The 24,773-nt window shown below is 42.5% G+C and overlaps 2 protein-coding genes across 2 annotated transcripts in view; one reads left to right on the top strand and one right to left on the bottom strand.

Annotated features, from left to right (window-relative positions):
- Window positions 1-489: 489 nt before the first annotated feature.
- The window catches only part of LOC106642495 (uncharacterized), a 34,206-nt gene continuing 9,922 nt past the window's right edge, over window positions 490-24,773 (top strand). Inside the window, exons 1-2 of the mRNA XM_014357295.2 lie at window positions 490-815; window positions 6,259-6,372. Of these exons, the coding sequence (XP_014212781.2) occupies window positions 644-815; window positions 6,259-6,372 (286 nt within the window). The 5' untranslated portion in view covers window positions 490-643. The remainder of the gene's footprint in view (window positions 816-6,258; window positions 6,373-24,773) is intronic.
- Window positions 10,604-15,790, bottom strand: LOC106642496 (uncharacterized). Its single transcript, XM_014357296.3, has 3 exons — window positions 15,131-15,790; window positions 14,099-14,197; window positions 10,604-11,179 (listed from the first exon to the last, which is right to left on the bottom strand). The coding sequence occupies exons 1-3, from the start codon at window positions 15,512-15,514 to the stop codon at window positions 10,832-10,834; spliced, it is 831 nt and encodes a 276-aa protein (XP_014212782.2). The 5' UTR covers window positions 15,515-15,790; the 3' UTR covers window positions 10,604-10,831.

Below are 24,773 nucleotides of genomic sequence, written 5' to 3'. Positions count from 1 at the left end.
AGCGAATACGTTAATGGCCAGTGTCCGGGAAAACTACGTGGGAGGGAGGAACATATGTTGCTGCGTATACGTGTGCGGATCATCAAGCGCGACGAGCCGAGTCAGGGCAGCAGGTACTTACCGCCTACGCAACAAAGTGCCGCGTCAACTTGCTCCCATTCCCCTTTCGGTGTACCAATTTGGATGCACATCTACCCAGTGTATACATATATAGTAGCTCCTCCTCGTTCAGTATAAGCTATACCGGGGCTGCAGGTGGGCCTCTCTTTTTGCGTAAACACAATGTGTGCTTGATTACACGGTGTATAGAAATTTTGCACCAACTGCAGACCTGATTCCCTTTTTTTCCATCTGCTGACGTACGCGCGTTTTTTGCCCATCACCTTTTTCTCTCTCTATATCTTTTTTTTTTTTTTTTTTTACATGTTTGTAATGGAAAATGGATTGAATTTCCAACGGCTGAGTCGCTTTTGTTTTCATGGTTTTACATGTTTTATTCGGTGCGTGACCTTCTCCGTGATCCAGAACACGTTAAATGTATTTATACGATAAGCTATGCGTGTGTATTAAAAATTATTCAAACTGAGGCATACATTAAAGGCGAATGGACCGTGTGTAGGGGGGCTAATGCATTTTTCTTTCCATGTGCTTTCAGGACAGGCTGGTGGAACGAAAAAGAAAAAAAAAACAAAAAAACGGAGGCAAGGATAACCGACCGAGTTGCAGTAGGAGCGCAAAAAAAACAAGAACGCCGGCTCAGCGAGCGGATTGTTCGTCGTCGAAAATCACGAGTACTTGGCGAGACGTAAAGCAGGGTGAGTCTCGTTCTATATATATACCATGTATACACGCTCACACACATTTTTAAAAAAAATCCACGTATTTATGTATACATCACCCCGGTGATGTTGAAAACACACCACTCATGTCTGATTTTTTTTTAACGAGATCTCGGGAGGGTAGGTATTGTTTCGGTGATTTTTGGTCCAGGAATTATATGACAATCGCCAAGTCGCACGCGCGACCGGGGAACCCCTTTTGTCGCGTGCACGCGTCACACGATCCTCAAACCTCCTTTGTATTCATCTCTCTTTCACGGGGCGAAGGTGGCATTTGTCTTGACCCTAAGCTACTAGCTCAAAAGGCTGTACGTGAACGCGTTTAATCTTAAATGCCCCGAGGCCGGCTCGGTATACGTATTATACACATAGCGCAGCGCGTCAAAGTCCTGCTGCCCGCAGTCCAAAACTTATACCGTACCCGTACTTGTGCTGGAATTTCGTGCCGAATATTCGTCGCCCGAGGGGGTGGGGGGGGGCAGAGATGGGCAAACGCGTGACTCGAAAGTTAAGCGTCCGCCCCCCCCCCAGACTCCCCGTGCCCAGCAGCAGCTTGGAATTTATTTATCGGGGTGCCAGGAGAAGCGTTTGTTTCCTACTTTTGCCGCAGTTACCATCACCATCACGGATTACACTGCGACGATTCTTTTCGGGGCGACGTGGCACGGATTACCTACAATTATTATATATATATAAAATACGTATACATAGAAAGAGCTCTCTGCGTCGCAGAATACAGATAAAGCACAATCGTTCTCATTTTTTGTTCTTTGCTCGAAAAAAGACGCGTACAATGTAACAAAGTATATGCTTAAAGAGCTATTCCCGAAAAAAAAAAAACCTAGATCGCTTTATAAGAATGTACCTACGCCGCGAAACAAGTACTCCAGCTGGTGTATAGTGAGCTTGCAGTGACTCGCCGCAGAGATGTAAAAAATCAGGCTCTGCAGCCGTGACTACTTTTTCTTTTCCACGTTGTAGCAGAGTGAAAAGCAATAATTTAATTCGATGATCAAGATGCCCTAGCGGATAACCCAACGAATCTTGCGTCACCAGCAAATCTCTTCCCTTCTTCTATACGGGTATAGGTCAACGAGTCTCTCCCGGCAGAGGTTGCGTATCCTTCAGTATCTCTCGAATGGACGTAACTTACCTACGTGCAGTGTAACACCTATATGTACACACCGACGCTCGACCCTTCCTCTCCACGTGAAAAATAGATAAGTATATAGGTGTATACCCATGCGGGCTTGCAGCTTCAGAGCTCGTAAACTGCCGCCGACCACTGACATATATATATATATATATATATATATATATACATATACACGCGCGGTCCCTCGTTGCTCCTTACGTACAATATACAAGCGCATCTCTTTTTCCCCCTTTTCTCGTCTCTGCATTACGACTTAACGAAGGGCTCCCCGCGCGCCGTATCACTACTCCCCCGCATCCCCTCTGACGTTCAGTTGGCACGGGTATACCTACGCTAACCTATGCAAATCGAGGAGAGATGCCTTCCCCCCTCCCACCCGGGCTCGTCGTCGAGTCAGCTCTTTTCTTCTTCTTCTTTTTGTTTTATTCACTTACACGGTAAAAAAGGGCGGTGGGGGAGAGCACCCTCTTTGCTCCCGTGGGAGCCCATATACTTTCTACTTGCACGCGCGCGTCGGAAAAATATAGCGAGAGGTAGGGGGTTGAGTGGTTGTGCCCTCTCGGAGGACTTGGCGTCAGTACATATATGTATAAGTGTATAATATGTGTAAGACCTCCCTTTGGCCATTCGACCTATATATATACATATATTGTATTATCCCGCCCTTGTCTTGGCTCTCCCCATCTCACGTGCAATTATACAATGGGAGCGTGTCGCGCCATACCTTTTCCCATCCTTAAATTTGTAATGCGGATCTACCTCGGTAATCCTCGACGTGTAATTAAGTCCAAATGCGCATTAGGTCTCGCGAAGAAGCACCCACTCGTCGTGCGCGCCTACGTTATAAACATACGCTCGAGCGAGCAGGTATAAATTTAATGTACCAAACCCCCCCCTTCCCCCCTACATGTGAATGCGTAGCTGCTCCCTCACCCGCGAAAGTTTTTCTTTCTACTCCTTGCACTCGTGGCGCCTCTCCAAAGGCCGCTCCGACCTGCATCGGAGAGAGCCACCGAGCGAATAAAAGTGTGTGCGCGCGCGTCACTTGCACGCCGGCCCCCTGATGTCTCTTCCTTTCGCGCGTGAGCCCGTGGCGGTCGCCCGAGGCGTGTTTAACGATTCACAAAGCTCGGCAATCCCCTTCCGGGGCTCCGCGCTCGGCACAGAGATGTATATATTTATATTATATACGTATACGGTGGCGGTAACGGCTTAGTTTGTAGCGCAGAGATGTGCCAGGGGATGGTCGAGGCTCGCGATATATCGGCTGGGACTCCGAAAAGGGAAGCTTTATTCCTTCAAAGAGACGCCTCAAAAGAAGCCAGGCCATTTCTTTGCGGATATTGCCGACCTCGTGCACCGAGCTTTTTTTCCCTACCTCGTTGTCTTGCGCCGGGGGTGGCAATGTTTGCTTCTTCCTCCCTTCACTTTTTTCATTAACTTCTTACGTGGTGTATTAAAAGCGCGGGTATAGAACCATTCATGCATTCTAACATAAATATTTATATACCTATCCTTCATTACCTTATTGCAAGCACACGTCATTTTTCTCTTCCCTTGACGAACTGTTATTCATAACGATGGTAACATATATATACGTAACATACACGTGCTCGAGAATTTTGAGCTTACTTTTGAAAAATGATGTCTCGTTATTTGTTGGGTAGCCCATATACTTTGTCTTTCAACCCTATACATCACCTGCATGTCATATATTAACCCATATTACCTTAGAAACCTTACTCTTCGTTCATTGCCAATCCAAGTTTTATTTTCATTCAAAAGTACCCATACGTATTACGTTATTTAATGCAATGAACACACGCGCGCGCGAGTAACTATTTACCTAGTATCTGGAACGCAATAAAAAGCTTCGGAAATCCGATGAGCAATAACAATGTAGGGACTCCCGTTAACCTTTTGACCCGCAATTTTAGTTTTTCGCGTGCACGCTCTAATTTCCTCCCTTTAAAAAAAGATCCCTAAAGCTAACGCATAGCATCTCGTTAGCTCGTAAATAGAAAAGGAGAATGTAGTGTTACAGCACTGACGCGCATCGCACATGCGAGCTTACTTATGTAATGTTGTTGTGTATACGCCCGCATTGTATCAATACTCGAACGCGCACTTGTAAAATGCAATTAAACGTGCGTGTGCGTGCAATGCTGTACCGCGCAAAACCAAGTTTTTTCCTTTATTGTCTTCCTCGACTCCTCCTTTTTTCCACCACTGAGCTTCAGAATTTCAGCCAATTTCATATCGGACCGCTCTCTCCTTCGCGTTTTCGGCAAACGTTTTCGGACCTCAACCATTTTTAATTGGCTTGTCCGTTTGTTTTTCTTGGCAACTCACAAAACTTTCGACGATATTCGTGCAATTCCTTTTTTTGTTTATTTAAACATAGGAGTTTGTAGTTGTAGACAAATGCTATGAGCTGTAATTAAACATATTGAGGAAAAAAATAATGTGATACCAATGGCAGTTGTATGCTATTGCAGTAACTAATAATTTATAGAGATACTACAATGAGAGAAAGAGAGAGGGTGATAAGTGTCCATCAGTAGTCGCACACTTCTCAAGTTACTATATATATTATGTACAACAATTGTAGGTACAGCGAGTTCAATAGAAAAATAAATAAAATCAATTAAAAACTCGCTCGCCATTTCATCGAAACGCTTCCACTTTACTGCTTTTGTTACTCCTTTTATATCACAGTTGAATAACAAATTAACAATTGTTTACAATAAATGTACCTTCCGAGGGCCAATAATTTACATGATACAAAAATTTTGCTCCGATTCGATATTTTCTTTCAATCGAAAAAAAAGCATCAGAATTGTTGAGAAATTTCTCACTTGGCTGGAATACTTATCCGTTTCGATTCGTCAAATTTTAACAATCGTTCGAAAAAACGAAAAAAAATTTCAAAACCACAAATAAATCCTCACAATGAGGAGAAAATCAACGGACTCCCCCGAGCCCGTAGATTTGCCCTGTCGCGCACGTATTAATTGATATCCATTGTCGCAAAGCGACCCGCGAACCACCTATTACGTGCATTTCCTCACCACGTATAGCCGACCCAGAAATCTCGAATGTCGCACGCGCGCCATGTAATAAGTATACAATATACGCGCGCGTGTGTATCGACAGTCAAGTTCGCGCGGTGAGCTATACGTACAAGAATAAAAACATGATAACCACGAGCATGTACATTGTACAGGTACCTCGATGCGCATGAATTTTTTGCTCGCCACGATTCAATCCCCGCCGTATCGGGCCCCCATCGACGGGAATATAGGCAAATAAATCTTCTCGACCGCTCGCCATGTATATATGCATGCAGTCTCTCGTCGTTGTTGTTCCCGTGTATGTACGAGCCCCGGTTTTTCCACCTTTTAATCGGTACGGAGCTGCCGATACTCAACTACACCATTACCGATCATTTCATTAGCAATTGTCACCAGAGGACTTTGATAAATGCCCCAGCCGCTGTATAGGAAGGACACTCCGACGCCGGATGCTTCGGGATATACCCATTATATATTTGTGTATATATAGGTACACATGCATAATTGTAGAGTCTTACCTGTTGGCACCTCAGAGCAGCCGCCGTCTTGCGTCGACTGGATTGATTCGCCGACCGTTCTCTCCCGTGCCAGGGTACTAATACAGCGCGTCACTCTTATATACCCATTGTTCTCGATAATGTACACCTGCAGCTGGCGCTTGGTTAAGTATATAGGTATATATACGTGAGACGACCTTATACGGGTACACGTCAGCGCAGGTGAGATTTGACATGTGCTCGCGTAAACTTGTTATTCAGGAAGCCACGCGCGTTTTTTCGACTATTTACTACTATATAGCGATGGCAATAAAGCCTGCGTCCTCTAAATCTTGAATTGAAATACTCGCACGGTGAGATTTTATACGTATATATGTATATATGGGTACCACTTTGATTTTCAGCTTATTTCGGTACATCTCTTTGTTTGGTTGTTTACCAAATCTCCGGCAGCCATTGCGTAATGTATTTCATTACCTAACATCATATCTTCAACCTTGATAGATTCTTCTTTTTTTTTCCTTTTTTTTTCTAGAAACGCGTCATCCTTCAGCCAAATAATGACACTGTACTTTTTAAAAACACTATAGTTGGCCATCGATGTGCATTGTAGTATAGCAATGCGGAGGGGGAATCTCGAGCTCATTAATCGTGACCGACACATCGGCGTTTTATTTTTGCTTCTGTTGCAGCGCTGAGCCTGCTGTGCGTTAAAACATCGACGAGCAGCGCAGCCATGCTAGAAGCACCGCCCGGCAGTCGCGAGGACCTCGTGGAAGCGGCGAGGACGCCCTGCTCGCCATCCGGTTAGTCCAACACATGTACATTATGCCTCCCTCGTCCATTGTATACTGTATAATATTATGCGCGCACAGTGTACACCCACACGTGGTGCTTTCGTTGCTGTGATGGCCTACGTCAAATTAACCCTTCGAGATGCTCCGTATAGGTGCATATATAATAATGTTGATGCTCGTACCTGTGGTGTACTTGGTCGTCGTTGGTATATAAGGACCGAGTTTCGCCTGAGTTTGCCAAGTTTGACCGAGTTTGCCGGGAGAAAATGGAGGGTCGGGCGCACCAATGTGCCGAACAGGGGCGATGCTCTTTCGACCGTCCAAGCACGTTTCTGCGACTTTTGCTACTTACAAATTTTTTTTTTTTTTTTTTTTTTTCCCTCGTAGTGTTGATTTATTCATCGATTGTCATTGCCGCACCATTGTACGTCCTTCCTGCTTCCCAAAAATGAGCAACAACACAGTGAGATGCGTTTCAATAATCGGCCACGATGTCCGTGGATGAGAGAGACCAAGATTCTGACGAGCAATAACAAGAAGCACTACATGTCCTTCCATCTCTTTTTCAGTAGGAGAGTTGTGTGAAGCTCCACTTTGTCATACTTCTCACCGCTTCGCTCTCGTACTTGTATTAATTAGCTCGGCTCTCCGACGCGACCTAATTTTTCCGAACTTCGAGTCAGGGGTACAAAGAGTTTTGACGATTGGGGTAGTTTGGAGCGGAGGAGGGGCAAGGGTTAAGTGTTTGCGCATGAGATCTCATGACGATTTTCCACTGGGAGCCACTCGCAGCTCGTATATACTTACGTGCCTCGAGGGAAATAATTGGGATGGGCTTGGTGTAATTGTCGAGGTGACGCACACTCGACTGCGACATCGATCTTTCACTTATGAGTACGATCGTTGGTGAAAGTTTTGTTTTTCAATCTAAAAATTTGTTTTTCTCGTCTCTTTTTTATATTCTGTAAAATATATAAGTTACGGAAAAAAAGTCAAAGAGTATAGTCCGTGAGTTTGAATTAAACATGATTCCATTAGATCGAAAGTTCGCTGTTTTTCAAACTCGGAAAAAAAAAGGATACTTCAACCGACGAAAGTAAGTTTCGGAGTTTTGAAAAATGAAAGACTTTTCACGTAGCCCCGTAACGCTATTAAAAATCCCCTTGAAAGTACAGAAGTAGCAACATATAAATTGGGCAACACCAATTAGTCAATTGTATTGAACAAAAAGTCAAATTATTCGCATTGGAATCTTTGATTCGTTTGAAAAAAAAGTCACGGAGAGAATGGACCAAAAGGGGAAAACGGACGTGTAAACGGTATACATTCGCGCCGAAACTAATGGACAATGACAGGTAGACAAACACAAAGAGAGAGAGAGAGAGAGAGAGAGAGAGAGAGAGAGAGAAGAGGTGAAAAAAAAGCCTTTGCGCGAGAGCCACCGAATTCTACATCTCCCCGTTTCCCGAGAAATTGAATATCGCCGTTTCAAGCCCACCCCAACGATATTTTCACGCGCGAGCGTGTGTTATCTAACCCGGTCACGGAGAATATATCCGCTGACGTCATCGATGCGAACCACCTCCCGCCCTTGCACGGCCACGCGAGCTCGCGGAACATATTACAGTTGCTGTTCCTATTTGCTACGGTCGCAGTCGGAGGTAAAAGGCTGTCCAGTCCAGGCACGCGAATCACCACTGCTGTCCGCATCTCCCGATCCCGTGGCGAAATTATCGACCACTCGGTATGCCGTAGCGCTAAGCGCCGAGTATCGGGACATTTTTTGGGCTTACGTGCGTACCACGGGTTATTGGCACGGATTCCGATTGATTACTTGTTTTCGGGTGTATTCACCCCCTCCGACTCTTTAAACCAGTGAATTTCTACGTCACTTGCAAAAACGATAAAAGAAAGGTCCATAGTACATGGTTTTTTGACGGTGGTAGCTATACGATGGTATGGACACGATGAGAAATGGTGCATCAATGACGTGTAAAAAAAAAAGAGAGAAAAAAGGTCGCGCTATCGGTGAGCGGAAACTAGGCATTACCCAGTACCGAGGCTGGAAAAAAAGAAGGCAATCAAGCGTATTGACCCTCGTCGGCTCTCAAATCGGCCGTTCATTTAGCATGTAGCTGATAGTACCTATATAGTGGTGTAGGCCGCGCCAGCGTCATTATCCGCTAATGCCCGCGTAAGTGAGAGGCGGAAGCAGTAGCAATAGAAATTCCCCTCCCTCCCCTACTCTGCCTCATTAACGTCGCGACAGCTATATATGTTACGTACTGCGTGTGTACGTGTGTAAATACGTGTCCCATTTTTGTTCCCTCGCCCTTTTTCTCGGGCGCCCAATACGTTACCCACGGGAGAGATATCACGGCTGTATGAATGACGACCATGACTATGGCTTTTTCGTACATCCCTTTTTCCGGCTCAAGATGGATATGGAGTCGATAAATAATGGTTATATTTCTCTCTCTCTCTCTCTTCACCTTGGTCGGTGCCATTATTGTTTTTGTGCTCTCTTCCTTTTCTCCGTGCGACGATTCCTCGAGACCAAAAAGGGGGGGAACATTGTGCTTTGAGTGTATATAGAGGTAGAGCTGTTTTTTTTTTTTTTTTTTTTTTTTTCTTTCCGTGACGTGCTCTTTTTTGCGCCATATTTCCTGTTTTGCTTTTGGCAGTTCGATATTTATCGGTAATTGAATTCAACAACAAGTAAAACTCGACGGATGAATTTTTTCACGTGATATTTTTCGATGGCAACTTTGATAACTACCCACGTGTTTTCAACTTTTACATTATTGATGCCCTTTTTTTTTTGATTAATGAAAATATTGGTTTTTTTTTCATTCAATCTCCGATATAAAGCTCCGAGGCGTTAATCTATAATTGGCTGAATCACGCCAACTGCTTATGTAACTTGAGGTGCTTATATTAGATTTATTCGCTATTTTGAAAGTTGTCGGTGCCTTTATGAATATCGGATACAAGTAATGGCATCGATATAAATGATGTCAAATCTGTATAATTGCCTCACGTTTGTTTTTATGACTCAACTCCACGTTATGCCTAAAGAAAGCCCATTCGCGTACAATTTTTTATTTTTACATTAATAATTAATTTACACTGCAAAGGTATAAAATAAATTAGTTTAACATTATTTTGAAGAGAAAAAATTCTTTTCAAACAAGCAATACAACCCATAGAGCTTGCGAGCTTTCATCATTTGAGACGCCTTATGCTGCTAAGAAGCAACAATAAAAACTTTTCTATTCGATTGATATTGGCAACTGTCCTCTCAACGGATCCACATACGTGCACGTCCAAGCGAATAAGGATAGGCCGTTCAATATTACATGGTCCATATCAATAGATACTGATACAGTATGTATTCTAAGCTTTTAATAAGCTTTATATAAAGTGTTGTCATGTGTACACATGCATGGTGAACGTGCATGAATTATTAACACTTGATTTTTTCATCTATGAGGATAAGTTCGAACAAAGTGTACAAAAAAAGTGGATGCAGCTGTTTTGCCATCGTATGTTTGCCTGAAAAAAAAGTATATTTAAGAATCTTAAAAAATAGTTGGTAACAGGACGGATGACTGATTAATTAAGGGTACAAAATTTGTGAATTTGAAAAAATTTTTATTAACTTTTAATATACACACACGATGTATATGTGTTCATTTATAATCTGATGATATTTTTTTTATTTATTATTATTTTTTTTTTTTTAATAAAAGAATGCAATTTAATTTTCAATCCACGTTATGCCTTAATTCAACGCGAAATTTTTACGATATGCCATACCCGCACTAAAATTTATTTGAATAAAGTGGCGAGATTCTTTTTATTTTTTTTTAATAACAAATGAGTGCAGGGACGGCGGGCATTTCTAAAAAAAAATTTTTTTTATTTTAACCTAGAAGAAACAAGGAGCGCGAAAAATGTTTAAAAAACGTGTACTGCCGAGATATCAAAAAGTTCCAGTTCCAGCTATTAAAGCAGCTCCGTACGACGAGCTCCCATTTCACCAGGTAAATTCACAGCTTGTGCTCTTCATCCACGGTTGAAATTGTATTTGGTTTTTTTTTTTTTTTTTTTGTTTTTTTTTTTGTAAAAGAACTAAACGAGTAAAAAAAAAAAAAATCAAAAAAATTGGTCGCAGTATTTATCTTGAGGTAATTTAACGCTGCGCCAACGGCAACGAGCTGAATTCACATGGAAGAAAAAAAAAAAAAAAAAAAGTTGGGGCCAAATTTTACCAAACTCCCTCACGATACGCATGCCGCCAGCATGTCCGCGTTTTTGTTTCCCCTCCGACCCAAGCGCAAAGCAAAGCTCACCGAGGAGAGCCGTTCCACCAGCGCGTGTACAACATATCCTCCAACAGCAGCGACTCGAGGCCAACCAATCGGCTGCACCACACTCTCGATCCTCGGCCACCCCGTGCAGCTCATCAGATGCGCCTGGCGCCGAGCTTGCAGTGCTGGTGCAGCGACCCTATGCGCTCCGACGCGACCTTACCGTCGTAGCACACGTACTCGTCGTACCGCACGCTGTGCCGCCACTCAAAGTCGAACCTCTCGCCCAGCGCCTGGCTGTAGTTCGAGGTGAACACCCCGTAGGCGATCTCCGGCTCGGGCAATCCGTTCTCCCTGGCGAGCTTTCGGGCCAGCTCTATGCTCGTGCGCATCAGGTTCGTGGCTATGCCGTACCGCCGGTACCGCCCGTCCACCCCTATGTAGAATATCTCCAGGGCGTTCTCCGCGTCGTACAACTCGTACAGGTCCACGCTACCCTCGATCTGGCCATCAAACGAAAACACACGCGTTACGTACATCCGCGCATAAGTATAGATTTTAACAATTTCCTGCGCATACGTTATACGTTGCCCTCATTTTTTTGTTCCCCCCTCTTCCCACTATAGTCTTACTGCAACTTGCACGGCTAACGTTTATTTCGTCTCTCGCCTTTTCGTCCTGCAGTGTATATGTATAATCTGGCATTTATCAGCCTGACGGATCGAGCGTTTCGAGTTGTTGATTTTATTAATAAGTAGGTATACGTAGGGTTATTGATTTTTATTGGAGGCTTTTTTAAGTGATAAATCGAGATCCCATAGTGGGTTAACTTGCTTTCATGATAGAGGAGAATATACATATAGTATATAAGGTGGATACTGTGCCCAGCTAATGGAAGAATCACCATCTTTATTCGATGCGTCACGAAATTGGGAGGAATAGGAGAGAGATTAATTTAACAAATTTACCAAACGCTAACGACAAATGTTAACAACATCCGAGCTGGTAAAAAATTGGTTTTTCGACACTTACAGAGTTGACCTTTTTTTTTTTTTTCAATTATAAATACAGGTTGAGGTATAAAAAATCAGAATTTCATTTAATTAAGAAAAGACTCGGGTTTATGTTCAACTCGTGCGAAAACCAGCTGCTCAATACCCAATAGTGATCTGTCGCAGTAAAAATGTAACGTTACGATACGAGCCATGGTTTGTAAGGCTTGAAAAAGGTACGCAGAGGTAAATAGTGGAAATCCAGATGGACGACAGAATCCGGTCAGTAGGGGACAGTTGCTTATTTACGGAGAAAAGGAAAGCCATTGCGACGGCACAGAGTCAATAACGAATCACGGAAACGTGCTGTCACGCGAACACAATGCAAGTGTACAAAAGCACCTGTATTACATGACATTCTACCATATACAAGTATACACCCATACTCCCGTGTATACCTATACATTACGTCTCGGCGCGCGTGACCTTCCTTAGGTATAGGTACTACTTGATTCGATGATAGTACACCTGTCACGTTGTCTTTTTTTTTTTTTTTTTTTCTTTTTTCTTTTTTTTTATCCTCTCTTTTTTGCTCTGGCGTGTAATAGGTGCGAGGTATACACTCGTTACGTGTCGATAAATGATTTTCACGTTGACAGCAAGAGCAGGCGCGGGACATTTGTCATCGCGTTTAAATCAAAAGTGTCGCATTAGGAAGGTCTGATTGAGTCTTAAGTTTATGCAGTTGTACAGCCGAAGGGAAAATAACAATGACAGCATATAGGTGTACTTTTTTTTCAATAGAAATGCTTGTACTGCAATACGAGTTGGATCAACTGACGACTAATTTTCAATAACACGATGTGCTTACTGTATACGCTATCATTGATTGTTGATTTGAAAGTGCGAAGAACAAAAGATATCACGTATAATGTATATGCAAACTCACGGTGAGTTGGATGTAAAAATAAACATATGAGTCAGAGGTTGAAATAAAAATTCCCGCAGGGGTGTGTCGGTGGTGGAAACGTCGAAAATTCAAAGTGGGGAAGAAAAAAAAACGAAAGAATGCATCCTTGTGGTAATCGATGGCAAATGTCACGAGATAGCCTCTGTACCTTTTTCTCTCATTGTTGCACCTACGCTGCAGATGCCTGCGGATAGATAGGTAGATGGAGAGAGAGAGAGAGAGAGGAGAAGTGACGACATCGATAACCGATCAGCAGCAAATCTTGAGCGCGCAAAAAGTGTCAAGGATACGGATATGGAGCTGAGCGCGCCGATTAATCATATTACATGAGAGCTCCTTCGATTTCTGCGTTCCGTTGTCGATCGCGACAATCGTCTCCTTGTTCCCTCATTAATTAGATAACACGAGCGGAAAGAGAGGATAAAAAGGAGAGTAGAGTGTATTTATTTAGAGGAGAGAGAGAGAGAGAGAGAGAGAGAGAAAAAAACCACAAGAACAACAATGAGAGTGAGAGGAAGGAAAAATAAGGTGTCGGATACGCGTTATTGACCTGCTGTTCCACTTCGATGGGCCGTTACCAGTCAAGGTGCAGTAAAAGTCTGCCTACTTGTATGTGTTGCGCGTCTGTTTGCCGGCCTGCCTTGTCCGGTGTGTATGAATGTCGGGCAATTAGGGATTCAGACGCTTTCAGGGGCGCCTTTGCCTTTAACTTTGCGTAATGGCTCGAGCTAATTGCAGATATTAAGCTTATTGAGAAGTGCCGCGTTTTCTCGAATCGGTAGCGCCGCGGGCGGTAGGCATCGGGAATAAAAACAATACCATACTCTACGAGGTCAATTGTATTTTCGGATTTTTTTTTTGTCAAAATTTTTTTTTTGCTTTTTCCTTATCCTATTACCGTGAAAACAACTACGAGAGACTATTAATTTGTGCTTGTAAGGAAGCCGAACGACAGAAACGAAATGAATGGATCGAAGTATTTACGAGCTGTCGTGTAAACATCCGGTTATATCCGCATTTACCATCGGGGCAGATGATTTTTTTTTTTTTTTTTTTCTTTTCGTTAAGGAGTGAACGAATCGTTTGGCTGATTTGGGAAATCGTTTGTAAAATGAAATCACGTGTTTTTAAGTCGAGTATAATAGAATCCAATCGGACAACAATTTATCGCTCATTAACACGAGAGAACGTAAGAACAATGACAATATAATTTAGAGATTTTCATCGATTGCTAGAAAACGACTGGTAGTGCAGCTGATTTGAGATTAAACGATGGCAGATACGCGCACGTAACGGATGAATCGAAAGAAGGACAAACGGGTACGCATTTAATTATCCTTTTTTTTTTCTTTTTCTTTTTTTTTTCATAAAAGTTAAACAAAAATATAAATGACTATCAAGAGAGCACGTCCTCGTTGTGTGTGATAAAAGGTAAGTATATTTAATGAGACGACGCATACCTTAAAGATGAACCTCATGAGGTCGAGGGTGGCCGGGTGCTTCATGTTCTCCTCGACATTTTCCTCGAGAGGCGTGGTGTTGTCCCTTTCGGATTTGCTCTGTAACGACATGTCACCAATACTTTGTAATAATACATCGAAGCATGGCCCGTGAAAATGTACATTCGAGCGAAAGCAAAAAAGCTCCGGCCATACGATTTTCTCCGAGACATTCTACAGTCGCGTACTCTTTGGACCATTGCCTCGGTCAGATGTAGTTATTTTTCTTAACATTTGGCTCCGCGTTTCCATGGGCTTTAGTTGCAAAGCAAAACAAATCGCTGCTCATATTCGATTAAAAGTTTGAAGCGACGCGTTTTTCAACAGATTTATGAGGATCGTTGGCACAAAACTTACTCCACGAGTCAAAAACCAGATGATGAACAACGACTGAATAATCATGTGTGAAGAAAAGTGAGGTTATATGTACTCCGGTCAAGTCTCGTGCGGACAGTCCTCATAGACATATTTATGTACCGATGACCGCACTAATAAACCAAAACAATCGGAACGTCACTTCGGCCGGGTGGAGCTAATAGCCGACAAATCATCAGTCACGCAAATGATTCAGCCAAAGTACAATCAAAGATCAGTTTTGATGCAACGTCAAATTAAATTAACGACAACAACAACAACAACAACAAAAACAAAGGTCCGCCTCGGCGTTGATTAAAGCCGCGTCCGCGTTTACCGGATAGTCACGAAAATAGTGCGGCGGTGGGTATATAAGCGACGATTTGGCCCGTCGCCCGCGGGCATAGGCGTTGTTACGACACGTTATAGAGACTCGATGGGTATAGGGTGCTTTCGTCGCGTCGGTGTTTACAGTGGCAAAAATAAACCGAAAGATGTTGACGGGACAGAGGGAGATGAACCACACACATCGTGCATCACATTGTATTTGCCATTTGCACGAGAGGTAGGTATAGGTATATTCATTTGGAGAGAAGAAGCCACACTCGTGACGATTAACGTGTACGTGTATATACTCACGTGGAGCTTGTTGAAGCAGACGCCGACGAGCTTGCCGGTTTTTGTGTCAAACGCGCCGATGCTCAGCCCGTCGGCAATGATGCTGCCAAGGAGGACGGAGAAGCCCTGGTGGTCGGTGCCACCGGGCACGTCGGCGATACCGAAGCCAATGGTCAGGGTCTCCTGGAAGGAGGTGCTGATCTGGAGCTCGATCGCATCCTCGGCGTGCTCGTCCCCCAGCACCTTGTACACGATCAAGCTCGTGTCCGTTTTCTTCGACATGTTTCGTCGCTCGGGATGATGATACGATTGCGCCCGGTTATAGTTACGATCGTATATAGTTGTGGTGGTGGTATAAGCAGCAGAGTTCGACTGAGCGCCAGCCACCGCTGGCGAATAGCTCATACACTGTGGGGACGCACACTTGGCCTTTTCAATGTACGTGCGAGCCCCACTTCATTATTATCAGTCAGTCCTATATTATATCTTATGTACCAGCTTCGCATCGCACAGCGCCCCGCGCACTCGACATCTATCACATCTACCTATACGCCTGTACCTTATACTCGCGTACTTAATTTATATCCTCGCTTTTACACCAAATGACTACTATGTTTATTTTTTATGCGTTTGTAGGTACTCGGTCCGTCTGTCCGGCCGTTCGTCGCTCCGTTTCGTGCAAGCTGTGCTTACCTACTGCGAGCTTGTAGGTATACATCATAGCAACACACACGTGTTGTATACATTTGCCCACGTACACCAAAGACTTGCGTAGCTATGAGTATTAGCACTTGTACTGGGTACGTTTGCTTGTCCGTGCACATATATACGTGCTCTTATTATTGGCACACGAGTGCATCTTGGTTGTAGTTCGAGTTGGGCTTTCGCCGTCTAATGATAATTCATAAATACATTACGCCCTTGCGTAACAATAAAGACAAAATAATAGTGTGAGTGTATACTTTTCTTTCGTCGTATAAGATATTGAGTTTGCCGGTAATAATAGCGTGCTCGCAAGCTCGCAAGCTCTAAGCGAATTAAATCGTCACTGTCGAGTTCACTGCACCATTGGGTATTTATTCACGAAAAACTTCTTTTTTTTTTTTTTTTAACGTATCGGGCACCTGTATGTAATAAAACGGTATAATATCATTTGGATGCTGCATGTATAGGTACAAGTTATTAATATGTGTTATTATTTGCAGTAAAAATGAAAAAAATTAATATTCCATACAAGCAAAAGCGGAGAAGGGCCTAATGATCACATCGAAGTTAATATTTATTGAGTAATACCACCGCACATCGAACGTGTCACTATAGGGTAGAAACAACCGCACCCTTCCCTCCGTACTCCTTACAAACTCTTCATTTTTTCCTGTGATTATTCATGCCCGAAGCAATTAACCCTCACTTTTGTATTTTAAACATGATGGCAATGATTACCGATAAATAATAGGTATGCGTAGCTTTACAATGTATCAAGGGTGGATGTCAAGAGATAAAGATCGAGCGAATTTCGCGTATTTTTTTCATAGTTGTATTTAGCATGATAATTTTGTACAATAGATATTTCGATTTAAAGTCCATCAGAAGGTGATTATCGGCAATCACTATTTTTAAAATCTACATATAGTTAATGGACGACCGTATTTATTTTATTTTTTAGTTTGAATTGGTTCCTTAGGGGTGTACCGTGTACCCCCGTCATGACGTGCAATGCAATGATTGGGTCAACTATACCTACAATCCGCGAATCGCTCGATATTTTCTTTACTCAGAAGTAAGCATTGTACATCGACCATACAGAGTTGTGCCAGTTACGAGTCGTGGGAGGAGAGCCACGCGTATAAGCTTGCACGTATCTTTCATTGTCTTTAATCAGTGGCAGTGACATCGTGCGCACAGTGCACAGCTTATATAATATATATGCATGTGGACACACTCACGAAATCATACAGATGCATATTACAACGTAGACACTTTTTTATCAAAAGTAAAAATTAATGTCATTTATGCTCGTCTATGGTATACACGTGTGTTAGAAACGTACAACTATGAAAACGTCAAAACAACAAATAAAAGCCAGAGAGAGAGAGAGAGCATAGTCTGTTTGCCGAGCTTGGCCTAATAAGCGTATAGTTTCAATGTATAAAACCCGGTGCGTTGCGTCCCCAGCTTGAACCAGCCACTGGGCGCGTATCGCGCACGTATTGGAGGAGGGGCTGAGCATGTACGCGTATAGGTACTCACGCTTCCGTGTGTCACGTAGTGTTGTTATGTACGATCGTAATCATCACCACTGAAACAATTATAATATTTTCTGATAGTTGCCGCGAGCGCTTTGTACGTATATTACAGTTCACCGAGTCCGTTGGTGATGAGGTGCTTATCAAGGTGTTTGCGATATTGATTCCAGAGCCTCTCTGTGCCCGATCAACACGATATAGTGGATGATCCAATAGTTTCCGTGATTCATCAAATTCGGGTCTTTGTTTCATTGTTTTCACGCGCATCCGCCCTGCGCCTGTATCTATCGAGTGGGTGTTATTTTTGTTACGTAAAGATTTGTGGCGAACTAGAGTATTTTTTTTTTTTTTTTTTTTCAACGTTTTTTTAATCAATTGCGCGCACTATTGATACGACATTTATTCATTCAAACGATGAAAATGAGGTAAAAAAGAAAAAAATTTTACTTACTATCGAGTGGCAGCGCTTTGTACGTACTTACCTGTATAATGTTCCGTGAAGCAGGAAAACCGTTTGCTCCCGTTAGACGTTCATCAAGACGTAATAAATACATACCTTTCACCAACGTCCCCGTATACAAGAAATTGTTGCGTGCGCTTGATCGTGTATTGTAATTATTTTGCTGGTTATTAATTGATGATTGATTGGGAATCATCTTTTTTTCTCTCTCGAGACAACCGAGGGTAATAATAGACTGCGAATAGCTGGTTTTCCGAGGCATTTTATAAATGCGAGGCGCATACGTGTATTTTTCACGCAAGACTTTTCGCCTTGCACTCTCTGCGCTGCTGTAGCAAACCAATGAGTGTCCAAGTATACATGTGTATATACACTTTTTAATTATGAGTTATGAAACTATAAACGGCCAGCGATATTGAGTGCTCATGTCCTTTTAATGTTTAACCGATCATAATGTTAGTTTATACCTTAATAGGTACGTTTACAATGGCTGATGTGGGTATAGGTGTGTACGTGTCGCGATACATAAATCACTGAATCACAGCGCTTTTCATTCGGGATACCCGTACTTTGGTTACTGTAAAATAATTAAGCTCGTGAGTACAAGATTCGGCTCACGGGAGCCTCAATCTCGCTCGAGGAAATTCAGATGATAATGTCACGGGCCAGAAATAGACCAACAACGGCTCTTTTCAACGCATCAGGAAAAAGTGACTGATTCTTCGATACTTTCGGAATTCATTCTTTTGGGATTTTAGGAGCAAGGCAAGTTATCGGTATTGAACTCTTGGATTCTAAAGTCATCAATGTTTGAATTTTTGGGCGCGGTTAGGTTGTAACCGACGAAAATTAACGCTTAGCTGCCGGGTCAACAGTATTCACGTATACCTACAAAAATGTCTCTTGTACCAGTTTTGCAGATTACCGAGTTTCGGTGGAAACTATAATGTTGAATATCCAAAAGACGGATGTACGTGATTCTGATGCGCGATTTCACCGGGAACTAAAAGTAAAGTAGGTGGCATAGCGCTGTTCCGCTCAAGTTTTCAAATTTCGTGGAGTAAGAATTAGTTGCGTAATTAGGTACCTCGCAAAGTTCATCATTACTTCCCGAGGAGGGCAAATATGAGCCTCCCGAGGGGCCGCTTTACCGTTACAACGACAAAAGAACTAGCCGACTCTCTTTCGCAAACATTTGACGCTTAGGTATGCAGCCGAGTCTTAGTTTTCGCGTGTGTTTGCGCTCGTGGACGATGACATAACGAGAATTAAAAAAAAATACAACAGCTTTAATCTCGAGCACACTGGGAATAATGACCAACAATCGTTTCGTGGCATAACCACTTTTTTACGACCAGGTACGAAACTATTGTTCTAGCTCGTATAGGTGTGTTGCTATGTGCATTAAAAGTGCGGGGAAAGAAAGGAGTTATTTCTTCTATCGGCGGGAGTTCGATGCATCGATCCGTGCACTCAAACTTTTTAGACTATATTTTAACTTACACTACAATTATCAAAGTTGAGTAAAAAAATCAAGGATTATTACGAATAATGTTGAATAAATCACTTTTATTCGTATGTTTCGGATAAAATGTTTTTTTTTTTTTTTTTTTTACGTGCATAATGTATAAGCTCTCGTTGAACCTTGAGAGGTGGAGGGCCACGGTGATGCCGATGACGACTGCTGACAAGTTACCGCTCGGCTTCCGGGCGTGCCCATCGTGTGAAAGACTCGCTCGTTCGCACGTCCGTCCTTAAGAAACCGACGGAGCGAGCGCCACATGGTGCATGAGACGACGGCAAGGTGCAAGGTCAAATCGAGGGTGACCTTGGGGGGGAGGGGGGAAGGATACGCTCTCTCTGTAGGTCTCGTGCGAATGCCGGTCTGGGTTGTTTTCCGTAAGGCCATCGCTGCGAGAGAAAGACAAATTCGAGCGACATTCAAGCGCCGCGAGCCAAGAGGAGGAGGAGGCTAATTGCGAGATAAGTACCCCGCGGTGAGTGGTATTATCCGCGATCAATGTAACGTAACTCTCTCGCCTTCTCTAGCCGCTCGCACACGTCACTTGCATTATTTATTAGTATACATGTACATACACGCGACTCGCACAAAGACTACTTTGTTGTCATCCTCGTGTATATATTATATATACATTGTGATGCATTTCGTCTATCTTATTTAATCATTGTTACTATCATACGTATATATTTTGTATTGTTATTGGTTGTATTTTCTCATTTTTTTTTTTTTCATGCAAAAATTAATATTTCCTCGAGGTGATCTCGTCCCGCCTCCCCACATCGCGTTTCGCATAGTCATAAAACATGCCACGGGTCCAGTATACCCTGTACCACGTAGACGTAGGTGCATAAACTATGTCGAGAAATGGTTAACTTGAGAGTTGGCGGGCGAGCGGAGCGTATATACGCGTGTCATAACAATCCCCCCGCTAAAATACTTGGGAGTATAGTGTAAGCTGCGCATCATCGTGCATACATTACCGCTTGGCTCCCCAATATCCGATAATTATACCGTACGAACTTGCCCCAACGAGCCCCAAGGACAACTTTGCCGATTCGCTGATTCCACTCGCGTTATTAAGTTCGCCCGATCGATGCACCGGCTTCTAATCTGTTTAGTTGCTCGGGGAGCCCTGGCGCCGAAGTTTAACTCCTATATACGATGTTTTGCCCTCGACGGGGGCTGCCTCGCGTATAGTTATTACACGCAATGTCCGGTGCTTAAATGAAAAATTGCAGAAACGAAGGGCGAGTGTGTGTCAGCGTTCCTTTAAAATCCCGATGGTCACTCGACACCTGTACTTAATTCGCGTACAAGCGAGTTGTGCAATCGAGCGGGCGATGGTGCAAGGATATCTCGTTGCTTTCACTACGTCCCTTATTTGCGCGCTTACATGGGTGTATATTGTGTACAGGCAGGTCGCGTGCTCGGGAAATCTGTTGCCACTGCGAGCAAGAAAAAAAAACCGTGAGTGACGAAAAAATTGTTTCAAGTTGGGACAGGGGGAGTGCCAGGAACGGGTAGCAGAAATGAAATTGCGCTCACGCGGCCGTTTAGGTTACAGCCGCGTCATCAGTGGCAAATAGGTAGATTATTAACTTTTTCGGTCATTAATAAAAAAGAAAAGTGCAAAAAAGGGTGAATCCATCCGTTGAAACGTTGATTTTTCAGATCTCGGTAATAAATTGTTGTTTTCGCTGTTTCCGAAATTGCATTTCCATCAGTTATTTGACCACAAACATTTTTTTTCCGTTGTGGGTCTATAGTCGCGCTTGCGTTTTTTTTGTTAAACGAGGCGTGTCACTAAAAAAAAAAAAAAAAAAAAAAAACACACTGTAGTTGTACACCTAAATGCGAGGCGTCGCACGACACGTGTAGATCGCGACTTACGATGAGATCCTCTACTCGATTGTCCCATTACACGCTCCGCGCGTACGTAGGTCCGCCAAGTCATGTACACAGGTATAATGAGAACGCTTTGCAACGCAGGTGTGTGTGTGCGCTTTACCCAGCACCCAACCTCCAGCTTGTATTTGCTCTTTGATGTTGCGTGCTCGCGGTAACTTTACTGTACACGCGGTTGTTGTGCTGTTCTGGCATTGGCATTTGATCAATCTTTTGTGTGCACTGTTCTCCTTATCTGCATCGGGGAAATCTCAACTCTGGTGTTCCTCTGTCGAATTCACTCGACTCTTTAGGGATACAACCAAAACAACAAACCCGAGGAAAATGCCCGATCGAATCTCAAGCGGCAGTATATAGTAGCAAAAAGCGAGTAGTTGGTTTTTTTTTGCTTGTCTTTTTTATTGTTTGTTAAATACCTGCTTTTTCGCACCTTCGAGATAAAAAGGTGTATAGGTGCAGGGAGAGTATAGGTACAAGATACAGCATAGGTACGCGATAGTACGAAACGAAAAACAGGTAAAATGTAAACGTAAAATTGATGAATGGTTGGATGAATACAAGAGAGGCAATCAGTGGTGGTGTATTAAGATTAGTTTGCACATGGAGAGCGCCAAGGCTATTTGCGGATCAGCCTCGGTAAATGTGCACCTTACCAGTTCCCTCTTTTCCTGCAATCCTGATGTTTCTGACCCTTTTGCCCCTTGGATTCCTTGGCACATAGCGCTCCCCCTTTACTCGTAATGTAGTCGTTTGCTTCATTTCTACTGTGTAAATTTAATTCATACATCTAATGTTTGAGCGCAAACAAAATCAAAGATACAATTAGATATACATTATCAACTAAAGTCACGGACGACACAATCAAATTAACTGACAAGTTTGTTTTTAATAACAGTCTATTTTTATCAGTTATCTATTTTAACAGTATGATGTTTTGTCAAAAGCTGTATACATCTTAGGTGCGTAAAAACGCGTACGTAATGTGCAAGTTCCATAACGTAAAAAGCCGGCACTCCGTAAAAACCCAAGTCATTTAGAACTAAATCCCAAAGTGCACCCACAGCACACAATTACATCCGACGCTTGAGTTTTTAATTTGAAATCATTTCCAATGCTTGAAACGCTGTAAAAGTAATTTAATGAAAGTGTAAAAAAAAAAAAAAAAAAAAAAAAAATGTGCGACGGATTAATTTAACCCCGCGAGTGTTTAGTTTTACCCCACTTGGATTCGCAGTGCGCGCCACAAGTGCAGCGACGCCTTGCGAGGTTAACAAGCGAAACGAGTTGTGTAAAAGCTCGGGGGGAGATCGGGCTTTTATTTAAACCGCTCGCCAGCGGCTGTCCGCAAATCGTAGGTACACCGGTACGATGGATACTGGGATAAAGTAGCCCCAAAAAAACGACGTACATGTGTACGTCATATATATATATATATATATATATATATATATATATATATATATATAACACACGAGTGCTTCTGCCAAATCAGGGGGGAAAATATAATCGTATCATCATGGTATGCGTATGATGAAAATAGTAACAGCTCTACAGTGATTATTGTGCAGCCCCTTCACTGTTCCAGTGATAATTTTCAGTAAAATTTAATTCCTAAACCGATTATGGCTGAAAAGCCATTGAAATGACCGAATTCATAGTAATGTAACTACTTCACTGCGAAAACTAAATGATTCACAAAAACTCCTGATTTCGAGGTAACATTAACGGATTTCCAAATACGTTATGATGTTAAAAAGTAAAAACTACGCGTGTGTGCAGAGTACAATTATCTGGAATGAATTGTTAGTTTTGGTGAATGTATATATACACACAGCCGCGAAAATTCATGTAATCCAGGCGATGTATACCCATAGACACATCGGACAGAAAACGCGGGCTCTCTTTTTCTCTTTCGGGGAGATAGTCTGCAGGGTTGGGGGAGGGGGTAACAAATTAATTTGTTATTTCTGCTCGGCTAGCATCTATAGCAACGGAATTAGCTGACCGGAAACTGATTCTTCCCTTTGGCGTATGTATATACACACAACGTGTACACCAATAAATGCGACAATAATCGTACACGTGTGTGCGCGTATGCGCGTGTTTGTTCGGGATAACGCAAAAGCGCAAGCGAACGCGGCCTCTCGTAAATAAAAGGGAACGAGTTTTGCGCTCGCTGTTACCGTACGTATGGTATAGAATGTGTTTAATGGGATCTCACCTCCTCTCGTGCACGCTTTTTCGTATTCGCCGAGGCGAACATGGGAGAATGAGAGAGAGCAGGGAAGTTCAAGGGGGTGTGGGGTGGAAATACGGATTATGAAGAGTAGCGCAAAAATTACACGCAATTAGTAGATGGTATTGAGGAGCTCGGGTGTTGCACCTGTAACGAGGCCATAAAAGTACGAGCACTTGCCTTTTTTTTTTTTTTTTTTTTTTTTTTCTTTCGTACGGGAGTCCGTACTAGGGGTGCGGGTAGTATTTTTCATTACCCTAATTAACCTTAAGGCTGAAAAGATTTTCGTATAATGCGATGTGCTTTGCGATATAGCGGGAAGAGATTTTCTTTGTTATCACTATTTGTTTTTTTTTGTTTTTTTTTTTGCTTTCACGAAGCATTCAAAGGAGATAACTGTCTGGTTACTTTTCCAATTACCATTTTTTTAATAATTACCGTTGTTGCCAGGTACACATTGTCATACACAGTTTGCGAAAATAAAGGTATTCTTTTGGTACATTGAGTACAGAGATTTTTTGAGGAAGTACGCTCGAGTCGGAGTCATTGAAACGACGGATTACGTAGCGAGTGGGGGAGGCCACCTTAACGAGCAACTACGAAAAAAGCCCTCATTACCTGACATGCAACCGTTGCGTGGGCTGTATATTATATACTCGGTGAGTAATGTCGCAAGTGCAAAGGGCGCACTTTTCGATGAGCTTTAGAGTGACCAAAGCCCAGAGAACGACGTTACTCATTGGCTTAGCCAATTTGCAAAATGTTATATCCCTTGGCTGGACCCTACATCGACGATCTTGTCATCTTAAGATTTTTATGTTGGAAATTATTTTCATAACTCAACAGTTATTTTATGAGAGTTCATATCCTTTGCTCTGATGGAAAGTAATAGTTTATTGTAACAGAAAATGTGCCAACAATTACTTAGTATTTTTTTTTTCTTTGCAGCATTTAACTTTATCATATCATCTGAAATAGTTTACTTATTAGATTCAAGAATTATTACTTATTCATATAATTTTCTTGGTAACTCATATTGTTCGCAAAAATAAATTCCAATCCAATGACAAACATATACTGGGTGACTATATGCATGGATGTGTACAATTCAATTAAAAAATACCGAATATATAAATACGCCTCTGAGTTTATTGTACACTTTATATTTTTTACGAAAACAGCTTTAAAACCCTTCAACTCTCGTACGTCCACCAACGATACAGCTGGAATGACAATGGAAATATTTGGTTATAAAATATACTGAAAATTCAATTTTTTTCAATATTGATTTTTTT

This window comes from Copidosoma floridanum, unplaced genomic scaffold (genome assembly GCF_036245765.1).
Source record: "Copidosoma floridanum isolate Cflo_tuat_1 unplaced genomic scaffold, Cflo_Japanese_pri ptg000012l, whole genome shotgun sequence".
Taxonomy (NCBI): domain Eukaryota; kingdom Metazoa; phylum Arthropoda; class Insecta; order Hymenoptera; family Encyrtidae; genus Copidosoma; species Copidosoma floridanum.
This window is presented reverse-complemented; position numbering and strand designations above follow the sequence as displayed.